The sequence below is a fragment of the Equus quagga genome, chromosome 1, assembly GCF_021613505.1.
Source record: "Equus quagga isolate Etosha38 chromosome 1, UCLA_HA_Equagga_1.0, whole genome shotgun sequence".
In the NCBI taxonomy this organism is placed as follows: Eukaryota; Metazoa; Chordata; class Mammalia; order Perissodactyla; family Equidae; genus Equus; species Equus quagga.
The window spans coordinates 52,300,031-52,316,862 of record NC_060267.1 but is presented as its reverse complement, the minus strand read 5'-3'; the positions used below and the strand labels follow the sequence as shown (position 1 = coordinate 52,316,862).

Genomic DNA, 16,832 nt, shown 5'->3' with positions numbered 1-16,832 from the left:
CGGTAAAGTTTATTCTGCCGCCCAGTCTTTGATTGTACACAGGAGCAAATACTCCCTTAAAGAGTGAAGAGGATAATCTAGCGATAAAAGGAATGAAAGGAACCTGATTCAGAAACATCATGCTTGCATGTATGCAAAATATGAGATAAAACAGTCATGTCTCTGAAATGATTGACAGCTTGGCAAAATGGCCTAAAGAATTCTGTGAGTGAGTTTCTGTGGAACCCAGCTTAGAAAACCCATGTATGAGCCAGGCTTCCTCCTTCAGACAAGACTGAATCAATATCAATTGAATTGTTGACTGAATTAATATCAACCTGAAATGTTGAAGAGATGGTCCTGGTCTCTAAACTTGTTCTTCCCTCTAGTGCTTAATAAATGTTTGGTGAACGAAAGAATGAATGAATAAATGAATGAGTCCACCTGTGTTTCCCTTAGTCTCACTATCCCCCTTCTGCACTTTCTCCCGATTTCCTCAAGGAAAACAGAGTTCACACGTGGTCACAGTATTGGCCAAGATTTTAAAACTGCTCCCTACGACCTGGTGTGAAATGCAAACTTGTCTGATCTTCAGGGTTCTCCATTAATCCCAGATCTTTATAAGACCCCCCCCCACCCAAAAACCACCATTTGCTTTGTCAACAGTTACTCATGGCCATGACACTCTTTGCATTTGTCAGTCCTTTTCCTTGGAACACTCTCCCTTACTCTCATTTTAATCTGTAGACACCCAGAACCGGAAGGGACTTTGGGGATCAAGTCCAGCCTCTTACCTAGAGCTGGAAACCTCTTCAGAACATCCTTGACCCACCATAAACCAAATCCTGCTTTGAAATGATCCTTCATTTGCCGCTTAAAATTATTAAAAACATCTCTATTAAGAAACCTTCCCTCATTAGTTAGTAAACTCATTCATTCACTCATTTTTGTTTATCAGACACGTTGAGTGCCTGTTACATGCCAGGAAATGTGCTGGGCTCTGAAGGATATGAAGATGAATAAGCCATGGTCCCTACTCATTGATCTTTAGCATCTAATAGACTGGGTCTGCAGAAGAACAGATATGTCAGCCATATTACCATAATTCTGTAAAATACACCAGCAGTGTGTGTAGCAAATGCAACGCTGGACCAGAAAAGCAAATAATGATTCCTCTCAGGAGGAATGGGGCTTGGTCTAGGAAGACTGCACAGAGGAAGCACGGAAAAGCCAGGTCTTAAAGGATCAGCTGGAATATTCATGTCAACAAGGTAGAATGAGGCTGGCGTAGGCGGCTGGGAATCTCAAGCTTATGGTACACGGATAATTCTTCATATCATGTAACTTCAGGATACTGAGTCATTTGTACTCACTAGAAGAGTATTTCATATATTGCCTGTGGCCAGGTGAATTGATCTAATCCTCTCAGAAAGCAATTTGGTAAAATAAATCAAGAACCATACAATAGCCATACCTCAGATCTAGTAATCACATCTTTGGGAATCTATCTGGAAATAATTACTAAATATGGAAAAGATTATATACATGAAGATAATATATATTCATTCACTAAAATAGGGGAGATTTTGGAAAATGGGCCTCCAATACGCTTCATTGGAAGTCAGGCAGATAAAAGGTACATTTATTAGAGGGATTATTTATTATGCAGCTGTTTTGAATACTATAAGACAACTTGGAAATAATTATTCACATAACACTGATAACAGAGAAACAAATGTGTGCATATGATCACAACTTCATTTTAAAGATCATATACATAACAAAAAGGGTGCAAGAAATGGCACCAAAATGCTAATAAAAGTTGGGCTTGAATGAAGGAAGTTTTGGGAGACTTGTTCCCTTCTTTTCTCTATTTTCAAACTTTCTTTTATATGGTTGTTTTGCTCCCTTATAATCTGTGAGTAGTTTTTGTTTGTTTTTCTGACCTACAGTATGAATTTCACTCTCCACAATCTTGTTGGATGAACTTCTTCCAGAAGTCACCAAGTCTTCTGGCTCTTGTTTTTTTCCTCTTTTCATTACTTTGTAGGTGCCCACATTTGAACACATAGCGGGTGTCTATTCAGTGACACGGTGGCAGACAAACTGCATGTTCCCTGCACTCTGCTTTCCTCAGGCCTCAAGACTGTTGAGAGAAACAACACTTGACACTTAACACAGATTTTATATGTGCTAGACACTCTTCTAAGCACTTCATAGGTATTAATTTATTAAATACAACAATCCCTTGAGGCAGATATTATTTTTATTGTACAGCTAAAGCAGATTGAGACACACAAGGTTAGCCACTCACCCAAAGCTGTACAGCTAGATGGTAATAGAGCCTGAATTTGAACCCAGGCAGGGAGCATGGCTCAAGGGTCACTGCTCTTAATCACTCAGAAGAGGAAGCTTGGAAATAGCCAACTATCTGGACAGACAGGCAGACAGGTGTGTAACACCTACACAGATAATTGAGAGGTGGGTGGGGGACTGGAGTTGGAGGGCCGAGGATGAGAGACAGAGCTTAAGGATTTCTAGTGTAAGCTGCTTCCCAATGGAGCCTCAGTCTCTGGCAGCAATTTCTTTGTAAGAGGATGGCAGACATAGAATGGCATCTGAAATATGAGCAATCATCTCTGTGTAAATGTCTGGTTCAGTGTTGGAGAGGGACTGGAGGCAGCACTTAGCTAAAGACGAGAAGCACGAAGGAGCTATGGGTTTACATAAGCTGGGCTTTGATATTTTCTTTGCCTATTGTTCCAGAAGCAGACATAATGATGGTTTCTTCTCTGGTGAGTTTATTTAGACTACAGAGCTCAGGCTTTGCCTGGAATTTTAGACACTCCAGGGCTAGAAGAGACATTTTGTGGCCATCTAACCTAGACCCTGTCCATCCCTCTACTCAACGTACATGCACACATTCTCAGAAGCAGAAGAGATATAATATCCATTAGAAATAATGAGTGAGGTACCTGGTGTACAGGTGGCCCCCTACTGAAAGTGACTAACCCAAGGAGGCAGGAGCCATTATGCAAACACAATGACAAGTCCAATGATATTAAGTATTGAGTGATTCTTTTGTTGGATTTGATTGATGTTTCTCCAAACACTCTAGATTGAGTAGATGTTTAAATGATATGTCTGACTTCTTGGTCCTACGTTTTTAATTCATTAGTTCCAAGCCTTGGAGAGAGGCTTCTCAAATATCCACTCCAGCAAAAAATCAGGATTATTCACAAATACCCAAGAGTTTGAAGGCAGCTGTTCTAACTTAGGACACTTCTCATAATGGAGAACTCATGGCTTCCAAATCACAGCTGAAATGATTGTGTTCTATCAGCCTGTACTGCACGCACTCCTGCTCTCAAGCCTTATCCAAGAACAACCAGAGGCTCTGTACCTAGAAATCTACCCCCGACACAGAACATCCTCAACTATTTTAAAGAAAACCTGCCATTTTACCCAGACCCACCTAATCAGAGTGGGGGACTCTCCTGTATTCTCCATATCAAAGATGTACATATCCTTCTCCCAAGTGTCATAAATCTACTTTACTCTTCCTTAATGGAAACTATATTCTTCAATTGCAGGCTTTATTATTTCCACTTCAGCTTTATTAATGATGGAAACCATGCGAAGGGACTCGAGAGAACAAACTTTTCATTTCCCCACAGATGAGGTTAGGAGGCCCAAGGAGAAGAGGGCATCATCCTCGTAACAAGTTGGTGATAGAGTTGCTCCTGGTTCTCATTCCAGGGTTCTTTCTGCCTCACCCTTCTCAACTTTCATGTGGCACTGAAGGTGCATTGTGTAGCCATGAAGTCCGAGAAGGAGCTGAGGCTCCCCCGGTCATTTCCCTAACCCCCTCCCCTTGCCCTTCTCCCAGACCCCTTGTCTGATCCTGCCCCAGTGGAAGGAAAGGTCATGGGATCTTACTCATTTCCATGTACTCTGGAGTCAGTCCAGTGTATGGTTCTAAGCTGTAGTCTAGGTCCCACTGCTCTGGATGCTTTGAATGGGCAGAATCAGTTTCTCCAGGTTCTGTCTCATCTTTCAGCTTCCGAAATAGTTTCTTTAGCTTCCTGGAATAGAAAGGGACCAGTCACCAAAAACCTGGGGAGGATAGAGTTAGTTCTATAGACAGAAAGAAATAAAACACTAAATTTTGACATTGAAGCCATTTCTGATCCAAACACAGATAGAAGAACACTAGGAGACTACGTTTCTCTTAAAGACACCTGAGGGTTCTTTATCAGGATAATGAAAGGCTCCCCTGACAAAGGATCAGGTTTCTTCAAACCCAAAGAAACTGAATTCTTCCTGCTGTTGGATAAGCAACAAGAGAGTTGGCCTTTCCTGTCAAATACTGAGACCACCCTATCATCTAACAGATGATTTATTCACTCTCTGCATGAGAAATAAGGGATGTCCAGAAAGTAGTAGAAAGATGCTCTACTCCCAGCTCAAACATTTTCAGGTCTTAATAACATAAACAGCATCATATTTCCATGAAAGCCAAGCTAAACGCTGTCCACTACTGCTGTGGATTTAATTGTACCCCCTCAAAATTCATATGTTGAAGCTCCAACCCCCAACGTGACTGTATTTGGAGATAGGACTTTTAAGAGGTAATATAGGTTAAATCATAAAGGTGAGGTACTAATCCAGTAGGATTGGTAGGCTTAGAAGAAAAGTAAGAGACAGTGATCGATCTCTCTCTCTACCATGTGAAGACACAGTGAGGAGGTGGTCATCTGCAAGCCAGGAAGAGGACCCTCACTAGGAATGAAACTCTTCCGGTTCTTGATCTTGGACTTTCCAGCCTCCCAAACTGTGAGAAAATAAATTGCTACTGTTTAAGCCACCCAGTCTATGGCATTTTGTAATAAAAGCCCAAGTAGACTAAGTTAACCATATTCAGGATTTATTTTGGTCTAGAATGATAACAAGATAATAGTGGCCCAGCCTCTCAGGGTGAGGATGAGGATTAAGTGAAACAATGTTTATACAATCCTTAGCACAATATCTGGACATAGTAAGCATTCAATAGGTGATAGCTATTATTATTTTTAATATTTAATGCTAAAATATGCTTGGGGATATAGTCTTTTCATACTTCTCATTGATACACAATACATAGAGAATGAAACTAGGTGAAGGAGCAAGGTGCCAATTCTGCTGATCAATCTAAGAGAAAGCTTCTAGGAGATAGGAAGAGAACTAATAGAAGAAGAGTCAGAATCATAGACTTAAAGATGTTAAAGGAATTCTGAAATCCTTGCTCCATCCACGTGTAGGAATCCACACACACGGTTCTCACATGAGATCATCCAACCCCTGTTAGCTATTTCCAAAGGAGCACTCTTGATATCATTAAACATCTCAATCTATTCTTAGACAGTGTTTCTGACGGTTAGTGGAAATCTAAGGGTTCAAAATAATGTTTTGATCAGTGTCTTCTCTAATATCATTTGCCATCAAAAAAGATGTAGTATAGTGTAGGGGGTAAAATTCTGATTTTTTATGCCATAAAATAGTTGTTTAAAACCCAGTTTGACAACTCACCAGGTATATTTTCTTGGGAAAGTTATTGAAACTCCATAAGCTTTAATTTTCTTATCTATAAGGTGATAAAATAAATATTAACTAGCTCATAGAGTCAGTTAAAGGAGACAATCTATGTAACATGCTCAATTTTGGACTTGTTACATGCTAAGAGCTCAATAAATGTATCTACCAATATCCTTATCATCATAAATAAATATATCTATCATTATGCCTATCATTATCATCATCATCATCATCAACATCATAGAGGATTTAAAGAATGAGTTGAGATCCATAGAAGCAGCAGTAAAATAAAATATTTCATAATAAAATAGCAAGCAATAATTCTGTGATAAGAAACTGAGAAAAACCTAGATGGAGACTAAAGATTCTGAAGCCAAATAGTGTGGACTGGCTGAGACCTTGTCTGTAAGTGAGGACAGAAGGAGAGGATGAAGAACAAAACTAAAGAAGAGAGAGAGAAGAAAAGAAGGAAAGAAAAGAAGGAGAAGAAGGGCGGGAAAAAGGAAGGAGAGGTCTAGAACCAGAAGTAAAATTGAGACTTTTCCTCAAGTACCAATAATTGTAAAACTTGGCCAAATCTTTAGTGAAGAATAATGAGTAGTTTTAAGTAAACATGGAAAATTGAACACATGTGTCTATCCCTATCCACTTCTGAAATGCTACTAAAATGACAGTGAATGAATTAAAAAATGTATAAAACCACAAGGTTAAAGAAAATAGTCATGAATACAGTAGTGTATGAGAGATGTTAATAAATATCTTGGAAGATGGACAGTGGATGAAGGAGTTAGTAAAGCTGTGTAGCTGAAAGCAAGCCAAATCATGCTGTGAAATTTCAAAAAGGCTCAGGACTTGCAGGTGCCAAGTGTCATCAAAGGCAGGGGAGAGTGACTGATCAATGCACTGTTTAAGGAACAGTAGACCCTACTGTCTCTGTCCACCTATATTGCCCAGGTGGCTATCACTTCCCAACATGAGCAGGAGCAAAAAGTTTATTCAAAGGAGAAAACGAACTGGGGAAATTCTAGATCTGAAATAAATCCAATAAAATGACAGGAAGTTAAAAATTCATAAACTCTCAGGAAAAAAAATAGAACAAAAGACAAATAAATGGAAAATAGGAAAGAAAAGATAAGAAAACCAATCTAGGAACTCCAACATTTAATCAGAAAGAAAAGAAACAGAAAACGGTGGAGAAGAAAATACAAAAAAATATATAGTAAAATGTCCCAGAGGTGAAGGACATGCATTTTCTGATTAGAAGAACGTAGTGAGCATAATGATGAAAAAAAAGAACCTCCACCAAAGCACATCACCATGAGATTTCAGAACTCCAGGAAGAAGGAAAAGGATTCTGGTCCACGGAGACAAACATAGATTCCTTAAAATTTATTTGGAATCAAAAAGATATTAGAATTCTCAACACCAGCCCTTGACACTAGAAAACTCTGGGGAAATGTGTTAACCTTGAGAAGCCAAATGATTCTTAGCATAGAATTCTATACCCAGCCAAAGTATACATTAAGGGCAAAGGCAAAATAAACACATTTTCAAACAAACAAAGTTTCAAAAAAGATATCCTTCCATGCATCCATTCTCATGAAGTTCCTGAAGGATGAATTTCACCAACCAAAGATATACAGCAAGAAAGAAAACAATATGGAATGCAGCAAACAAAGAATCCATCAGAAAAACGCGTTGTTGGATTTAACTGGGATTGGTAGTTGTCTAGAAGGTTTAGTGAAGACACAGTTCTGCTTTGAACAGGAGAATGGAGGGCTCCTAGAGGAAGGTCTCCAGGAAAAAATAAGACACCTGATGTCTTATCTAATGACCAAGAAGGCACCTGATGTGTTTAATGAGGTGATCTAGCTGGAACAATGGACACTTAAACAAGTGTTACTGACAATGTGTAATGAGTATTATGAGGGGAGAATTTAGGCTAATTATGAAAATATAAAACAAAGAAACCTAACCCGGCCTAGGGCAGAAGTTTTCCCCAAGGAAGAGATGTGTAAACCAATCGAATGATGTAAGATGATAGAATAAGCCTGAGAAAGAGAGAGAGTGAACTGATGGGTAAAGGTATGTTCTAGGCAGAGGGAATTATTTATGCAACAGCCAAAGGCAAATATGAGAATGGCTCACAGAAGAGACTGAAAAGAGTTCAAAATGCTTGGAGCACAGAGTAAGAGAGAAGAAGTGACGAAAGATAAGACTTAAAAGGCAGTGCAAGTTCCTGGCATCGAAGGCCTTGTAAGCCATTTCATGCAGTGGTTCAGGTGACAGAATATGGCAGCAGAGTCTAGGGGGATTGCAATGGACATCAAGAGAAGTAGACAGATTGAGACAGGCTTAGGAGGTTGAGTTGAGAAGCTGGTGGTGCATTGTACGTGGGGAGAGGAGAATGAGGAACCAAGGATGATCCCCAGGGTCTTTGGGCGTGTGTGTCCATGGTGGTACAGCTTGCTAAAATAGGGAACACTACAGAAGATGAGAGAGAGGAGGAGTTGTTGAGGTGGAAGATCCCATGGGACAACTAAGTAGGGATGTATAGTAAGCAATTTTATATATGGGTCTAGAGCTTTGAAAACAGGTCTGGGTTGGAGTCAGAGATCTGAGAATCATCATGGAAAGAGCAAGTGAAACCCTAACAATGACTTTACCTGTGGCTGGAGCAGAAGGGAAGGCCTATCAGGCTGGGAAGAGGGAAAGGGGACTTCAAAGGGCCGGGAAGGAGCAGTCAGAGGAACAGAAGGCCACTATGAGGCCACGTGGCAAAGAAGGCAAAGGCAGAAGGGCAGCTTCAGGGAGGACTCTGCGGTCAGCATGCAATCCACTGTGGGGAGGTCAAAAATGATGAGGGGAAAAAAAGCCACAAATAATTCTTATGAACTCCTCCTTCCCAGAAGTTTCCCTCCTGGAGACCTCAGTGACCATTAAAAAAAATTAATAAAGAAAGTCCCTCGAGAGCAGGATTTAACAGGAATCCTCCAAGTTGTATAACATACAGATGGGCCGTTTGGAAAACTTCAGATTATGATTCCGACCGTATGATGCACTCGCTCGTTAAAATAACTCCTTTGATGTTACTCCCTTATCCTTTTCGTCTGCTATTTTTCCATCCTTTTTTAATGACAAGTCTGAGAAACTCTGTCTGGAAGGCCCAGGTCCTTTCCTCTGCTTGCATCCCATGGGGTCACCACAAGCCCGTGGTGACTGTCACACTGTGGGCCTCCCTGCTGAGGGAATCTGGGCCCCAGGCAGCTCTTCACAGATGCTGGCTCTACTTGCCTTGAGCCCCATCAAAGAAGGCAGAGCCAAGCCCTAAATGGGCCAAAGAAGAGAAACACATCAAGCTCTGAGCTGTGTATTCCCTTTCTTGACACCTGACAAGGTTCAAATTTGTTCCTTAAACCATTGATTCATGGCCGGATTCCACTGTATTTGAGAATACAGACTTCTGCCCAAGATGGCTTTAAAGAGAGACTGTTTTATGTCTTGAAATGTAATATTTATCACATTTACCAAAAAAAGAAGAAAGTTTATAAAATCTTACTGGCTGAGTCCAGGGGTATCTCACAGCTATTTTGGGATGTGATTTGGTGCATTTAGCAAGAATAGCGATGGGGGAACATTTTGTCAGTGGAAATATTCATCCGTCTATCTGCTCTGTCCATTTCAGACTTTGCCCAGGAGAGAATCTGGCACTTGAAAAAGATAGCATTTACCTTTTTATACACACGAAAATCCATCTCTGAATAATAGAAGGCCCATTTCCAATTTTGCTTCAAGGAATACTGAAGCTAGTTTGAGATAAATGACGGCGAGGATTTGGGTTGTGGTGAGGCATGTTTAAGGGGCACCATGCAGTTTGGATCCAAAGTCTACAGGGAAAGGCAGTGGCGGCGGGCAGGGGAGACGAGGGCAACCCCACTAGCGGACTCGGGTAATAAATAGCACGAGATCAGATTCCATCATGCTGCTCGCCATGTCCGAAGTCATCTCAGAAGAAGCTTTCGATGAGCATTATTCTGGGGCCTGCAATGTTTAAAACATCCTCTCCAGAAAGCATCTGCCACCACTGTGTCAGCCCCAGGAGCCTGGGGTTGCGTGAGTGGGGACAGTTCAAGGCCAGACCACACAACACAGATTTATCTATTATCCTGTTCTCATTAGTCTCAGAGCTGCCTTTAAAGTGCCCAGTGCCCCAGTTTTACTGCCTCCCTTGGAAGCATTTTGTTTTTCCAACTCCAGGGCCTCTGAACCAGGCCTAGCAAAGGTGGGACATGTGGCTGCCTGGTAGAAGGTGCCTGGACAGAGTTGGGCTTCTGCAGTGGCCCTGTCTGGAGCACCTGCCAGATTTAGGGGTAGGAAAGGGACAGGTCTGAGAGAGCTGGTGAAGCTTATTCAAGGTCCCAAAGGGCAGCTGTACAGAATTCCTGGACATGTCTGCCATCTGTGTCAGCTTCGTGGAGACCTGTGGGATTAAGAGGTGATAACAATGCTCTAAACCAATGTTTCCCAAGCAAAGTACACAGTCCACTGGCAGTCCATGTGAGCCCTTTGGAAGGCCTCTGCGCTTGGCCTTACATCTCATTTGAGCACCTGGGAGAGTTATTTCCTTTCCTGTTCTCATTTCGTCCCTCTGATGGCAGTCAGGAAGAAAATCCCAGTCTGCTGCTGGGATGCCGTTGACAACTCCCCAGAGCTTGTATGTCTTCCTTTTTAATAAAGAGAACGCAGATTTAGGCTAATGTCATTGGGTAATAATGTTTTGTTTTCATTTTATTTCTTTCTACTGTTATTTGCTATTCATGGTAACTGATAGTGTTAGTTTTCCATTTTCAGAAATGTTGTGGATTTAAATAAGAAGTGAATTGGTTTAAAGGAAATTAGTATGTAAATAGCTCTTTAGGTAGATGTGGGGAAAGAATTTAAATATGGGCTCACAAATGACTGAAGACGGGGAAACAATCTGATTCAAGAAGCCTCCTGGACTGTAAGATTCTCAAAGCCATCAGAATTGTAGTTGTGGTACTTTCTGCAACACACACACACACACACACACATACATGCACACAGAATCTAATGAGAATGTTGCACTGGCAGGGAGCTAGATAAATTATAGCTGACTACCTGACGTACTGAAAAGGTCAACTCAATGGTCTCTAACATTTTAAACTTTTCTTTGGAAGAATCTTAGAAAATTGCTGTCAGAAGTAGATGATAACTCTAAAGATGGTCAATCTTATAACCGTATTACATTATCCTATTTTTTTTACCCCAAATATTCTTATCTAGTATGATCACCTACATAACTCCTCAGTCTTGCTTCAATTTTTAAAAATCAAGTCTTGCCTTTAAGGTTAATATTTATCTCCTTGAGGAAAAACTTTAATGCAGGCTCTGAAGGACATAAGAGCTACACTGTGAACCGAAAGCCATTAGGCCCAGAACAGAAGAGAAAGCAGTGTTCTTGAGGTGGTCTTTACTGTCTCAGTCCTTGGACTTGAAACACTTGGAAAGCCCCATTTGTAAACACAAAAGCCAATGACACTCAGTAACACCTTGGCTACCTGTAGCGCCCAAGAATGGCTCTTCTTTTCTCAGATGTCCATATTTTCTATTTTCTAGATGGCTGGGCATAGACCCAAACTGCACTTTTACATAACCATGTTGGATGAAAATCCTTCTAGAACAACTTTCCCAAGGTCACACAGTAAGTATATCATAATGCCTGGATTGAAACCCAGATGTGTTGACAATCTCTGCCGTACACAGATGTGCTACCCCCACCACTCCAGTGAGTCTAATTTTTATAATTTATACTACTCTTTCCTCACTGTCAGGCTCAACTGTCATTTCTTATTTGACTATGAAAGACTTCTTTTTTTTCTTGCTTCTTTTATGTTTCTCAGCTGTGTCCTACACAAGGATATTACCAGGTGGTTGAACTCTGGATTGGACTGGTCTAATCTATTGAGAGTGGGCTCTGAGTAGGGAGTGAAAGATCCAATAATCATAATCATAGTAATTTCATGTGACCAAACTCCAAACCCAACCTGTAGAATGACAGAGAACGTTGGGGATGAAAGGCCTTGGTCTTGAAGGTGGATGAACTTTAGCTCTACATCCCTGAATTTAACTACACAACTATGTGTCCTTGAGCAGACTAGAAACTAAAATGAGAAAAAAGTCTTTTGAAATAGAAATGACCTGTATTTGACATCAGCAGTGACTAGTTTAATTGAATAGAAGAGAGATTCATAGAACACTAGCACTAAAACGAGAGCACCATAGAGATGATGACAATGCCATCGTGTTCATCAAGAGATGAGGACAGTGAGCCTTAAAAAAGTGACGGGCTCACAGATTTATGAGTTAACATGTAATTGCCATCAGTTAAAATGTGGCATATTAAACACACATCAGGCATAAGCAAGAAAATTCAGCCTTCAAGGCAAACAGCCATGTGAATCTGTTATGGAAGCGATGGAGTTGATGGGTGAGGAACATGCCAACACACTGTCCAAACATATGCCTGAGTTCTTGCCTCTCTCACACTCCATAAAAGGCTTCTGGGTCCAGAGTAGATGGGCTAAGTGGTAGAGCAGATGTCCACGAATGAAAAAAGGGCATCTCACGCCCACAAGCCGTATACAATTCCGTCCAGAGCAGAACAGCAATGTACTGGAAGGACAAGTGTCTTCTCCAGATGTTTGAAAGGGAATGGAGACTTTCCTTTGTAGCAGCAGTGGAAGGGCTGGTGTCACAGCTTCAAAGGGGCCAGATGTGGCTTTGGTGCATCTTTTTTGGTCTGTATATTTCCTGGATGTTTGTCCATAACAAATGTGATCTCTCTGAGATGGTAAGCTCCTAGAGAAGAGCGACCATGTGCTTCACCAGCTTTGTTTGGTGACTATCACTGAGCGACTTTCAGTCATAAAGTTGGGAACAGGGCACAGTTTCAGAGGGTTGAGTTTCTCAAGATTGGTGATTTGCTGAGTGATGACTAGAGGCTAACTTACATAGAGTGGTGGAATGAGTCGCCCAGACACCAATGTCCTCACCAATCCTCTTCCAAGAAAAGCGTATGCCCAAGTGTCACCTGAGATTGTCCCAGTGTGGGGGCAGAAAAACACCCTAAGCATTCAGTCTAATTAACATTTGGTATTGATGAGACCCATTCTGAGGATGGGGATGGCAAAGTGTTATGAGCGAATACTAAGGATTCTCCTTCCTTGAAGTAGGGCTCTCATTAAAAAGGGTTTTTCCTTCTAGGTAAACTAAATTTTCTCCACTATAACTTTAGCTCTGTAAGTGTGTTTCTGAGGAAGACCAAACAATAGCTTTTTCTGGGGACCTTTCAGACAGTTACAGCCCCCCATGGAAGCAGTGAGTCTGGTATAGATTTCCATGGAGAAAGGAGTTGGATCATATATCCTCCAATGGTTCCATTCAACCCAAGGAGCTTAGGACTCAGCAACCTTTAAATAGATTGAGAGAGATTGTGGGCTCTTGCCTTTGCCATGACCCTGGAATGCCCTAAGATTTTGGGCAGGGAGCCGCCATCTCTCTGGGCCTTGCTTTCTCCATCTGTAGCCCACTTGGGTCAGGAAGTGTTTTGATAAGCTCGACTCAGTCTGTTGTTTGTTTAGAAAATATATCCACACCCAAGGGAAATTGCTTCTTTAAACAAAATAATGGTAGATCAACTTGTTACATATGATGGTGGCAGTCTTCTTTCAAGACACAGACAGAGCCTGGAGGAAACCCTTCTGCTTACAAAACCTTCTTTAACTGCTCGTGGCCTGACCTTTGCTTACTCTGAATTCTGAGTTTGTACCACATAGAGAGAATGCAGTCACATGTAGTCTATTTTGTCTCCCAAACTAAAAAACTAAGCTCTGAGAAGATAAGGGCTGCTTCTTATATATAATTCTTTATTTAATTGAATATAAATCTTACATATAAGTTAAAGAAAACAGAGAGGCTGGTGGTATGGACTGGACATTTGTGTTCCCTCCAGAATTCATACGTCAAGCCCTAACTCCTAAAGTTAGGAGTTGGGGCCTTTGGTAGGTAATGGGGTTTAGAAGAGCTCAGGAGGATGGGACCCCCCATGATGAGATTAGTGTCTTTAAAGGAGAGGAAGAGATGCCAGAGCTCGCTCTCTCCATGCACACACAAAGAGGCCACATGAGCACACAGTGAGACGGCGGCCCTTAACAAGAACCAAATCTGCTGGCACCTTGATCTTGGACTTCATAGCTTCCAGAATTATGAAAAGTAAATGTCTGCTGCTTAAGCCACCTCATCTGTGTTATTTTGTTATAGCAGCCCAAGCTGATGCAGACAGCTGGTTAGGCTCAGACTGCAGTTTTTGTGGATGTGGCTCTTTGGTATGCAATTCTCATCTTTGAATATATGAGCCATATGAGCCAAGATATGGAGGCAGTGGTATTCCCTGCAAGCCCTCCTGCAGTGTGGATCGTATTATTCCTGATTATTGTAGCTCAGAGTCTGGCCTTCTGGCCCTTAAAGAATATTCTGTTAGCCACTTATTATTCTTAAATCCCTTTGCTGCTTAAACTAGCCAGCGTGAATTCCGATGTCTGCAGCTAAGAACCGTGGCCAATAGCATGAACAAATACAATTGGAAAGAAAGAAATTATATAAATGTCTTTATTGCAGAACTTCTCAGAACCATTAATATAATGTGAATAATAAATCTCCAAGAGGGATATAGAGTGTGTAGCAGTATCTTCACCTACTCCTATGGGGACTGTCTGATGATTGCATCCGAGAAGAATTAGCCTTGCAAGGGATTTGCAAACAACCCTGGGCCTGGTATACATTGTCCATCCTACCCTCCTAAACAGAAGTGGCCCAGCCTATAAGAGTTACCCCCAATCATCTGTGTTCTTCCCTGGCTCGCTAATGCCAGGCTGGCTGAAAATATCCCCTGAAACAGACTCTTTTTAACACCAAAAAGCAATATAAATGAAAGGCAGCGGGGGTTACATTTTCCTTTGACCTGAGGGTAGATTTTCATTTGTTGTATCCTCTTTTCTTTTAGGTTCAATGCCTGTGAGTCAGTGTTCATTTTCATGACTATCTCAATGCGAAACTTAATTGAAAGAAGTTCTTCTATAAAATTTGTAAAACTACATGGGAGGGAAGGAAGAGAGAATCCACATGAAAATCCATTCTGTTTTATCAACTAGGTATCCTTCCCCTCCTAAGATCATATATTCCACAATTTCTTAGAGATTTTTCTAAATGATTACATTATGTTTCGAGCTTTCATATTCATCTGTCTACCACACTGAAAGATTCCTTTACTTATTCACTGAGAGGACAGACAGCACATAAAATTTTATGGATGGATAGTAAGAGACTACTATGAACAATCATGCATGACAAATTGAACAACCTAGAAGAAATGGATAAATTCCTAAAAACATACAATCTTCTAAGACTGAATCAGGAAGAAATAAAAATCTGAACAGACTATTACTAGTAATGAAATTGAATCAATGATCATAACTCTTTCAACAAATGAAAGTCCCAGACCAGACAGCTTCACAGGTGAATCCTAACAAACATTTAAATAAGAGTTAATACCTATCCTTCTCAAACTATTCTAAAAAATTATAGAGGGAGTAATACTTCCAAATTCATTTTATTAGACCAGCATTACCTTGATACCAAAACCAGACAAAGATACTATAAAAAAAGAAAATTATAGGCCAATATCTTTGATGAATACAAATGCAAAAATCCTCAATAAATATTAGCAAATTGAATTCAACATTACACATTAAAAGGATCATAGGCCATGATCAAGTGGGATTTATTCCAGGGATGTAAGTATGATTCAACACTCACAAATCAATCAACATGATATACCACATTAATAAAACATTGTATAAAAATCATAGGATCATCTCAATAGATGCAGGAAAAGCATTTGACAAAATTTGACACCCATTTATGATAAAAAAAAAAAAGGCTCTCAACAAAGTGGGTATGGAGGGAAAATACCTCAACATAATAAAGGCCATATATGACAAACCTGTAGCTAACATCATAGTCAACTAAGAATAGCTGAAAGCTTTTCCTCTAGGATCACAAACAAGACAAGAATGCCCACTTTTATTCAACATAGTATTGGAAGTCCTAGCCACAGAAATCAGACAAGAAAAAGAAATAAAATGCATCCAAATTAGAAAGGAAAAAGTAAAACTGTTACTATTTGCAGATGACATGATACTATAAATAGAAAGCCCTAAAGACATCACAAAAAAACTATTAGAACTAATAAATGAATTCAGTAAAGTCGCAAGATATAAAATTAATATACAAAAATCTGTTGTGTTTCTATATGCTAATAATGAAATATCAGAAAGAGAAATTAAGAAAACAATCCCAGGGCTGGCCCAGTGGTGTAGTGATTAAGTTCCAGTTCTCCACTTCTGCAGCCCAGGTTTCACAGGTTCAGATCCAGGGCGTGGACTTCCACACCATTCATCAAGCCATGCTGTGGCAATGTCCCACAGACAAAACAGAGGAGGACTGGCATGCATGCTAGCTCAGCAACAATCTTCCTCAAGCAAAAAGAGGAAGATTGGCAACAGATGTTAACTCAGGGCCAATCTTCCTCACCAAAAAAGAAGGGGGGGAGGAAGAGGAAGGAAGGAAGGAAAGAGGGAAAGAAGGAAAGGAGGGAAGGAAGGAAGGAAGGAAGGAACGAAGGAACGAAGGAACGAAGGAAGGAAGAAAGAAAAAGAAAAAAAACAATCTCATTTACAATTACATCAAAAAGAATAAAATATCTAGGAATAATTTAACCAAAGAGGTGAAAGACCTGTATTCTGAAAGCTATAAGACATTGATGAAAGAAATTGAAGATGACACAAATGAAAGGTATACCATGCTCATGGATTGGAAGAATTAATATTGTTAAAATGTCCATAACTCTCCAAAGCAATCTACAGATTCAAGCCAATCCTTATTAAAATACCAATGGTATTTCTCACAGAACTAGAATACATAATCCTAAAATTTGTGTGGAACTACAAAAGACTTTGAATAGCCAAAGCAATCTTGTGAAAGAAGAACAAAGCTGAAAATAATAATGTTCCTGATTTCAAACTGTAGTACAAAGCTGTAGTAATCAAAACAGTATGGTACTGGCACAAAAATATTCACATAGATCAATGGAACAGAATAGAGAGTGCAGAAATAAACTCACACTTATATGGTCAATTAAT

General features: G+C 40.3%; 1 protein-coding gene across 1 annotated transcript in view; it reads right to left on the bottom strand.

The window, feature by feature from the left end:
- ANO2 (anoctamin 2) overlaps positions 1-16,832 on the bottom strand; it is a 325,024-nt gene that overhangs the window by 30,086 nt on the left and 278,106 nt on the right. Inside the window, exon 20 of the mRNA XM_046676889.1 lies at positions 3,919-4,064. Coding sequence (XP_046532845.1) covers positions 3,919-4,064 — 146 coding nt within the window. The remainder of the gene's footprint in view (positions 1-3,918; positions 4,065-16,832) is intronic.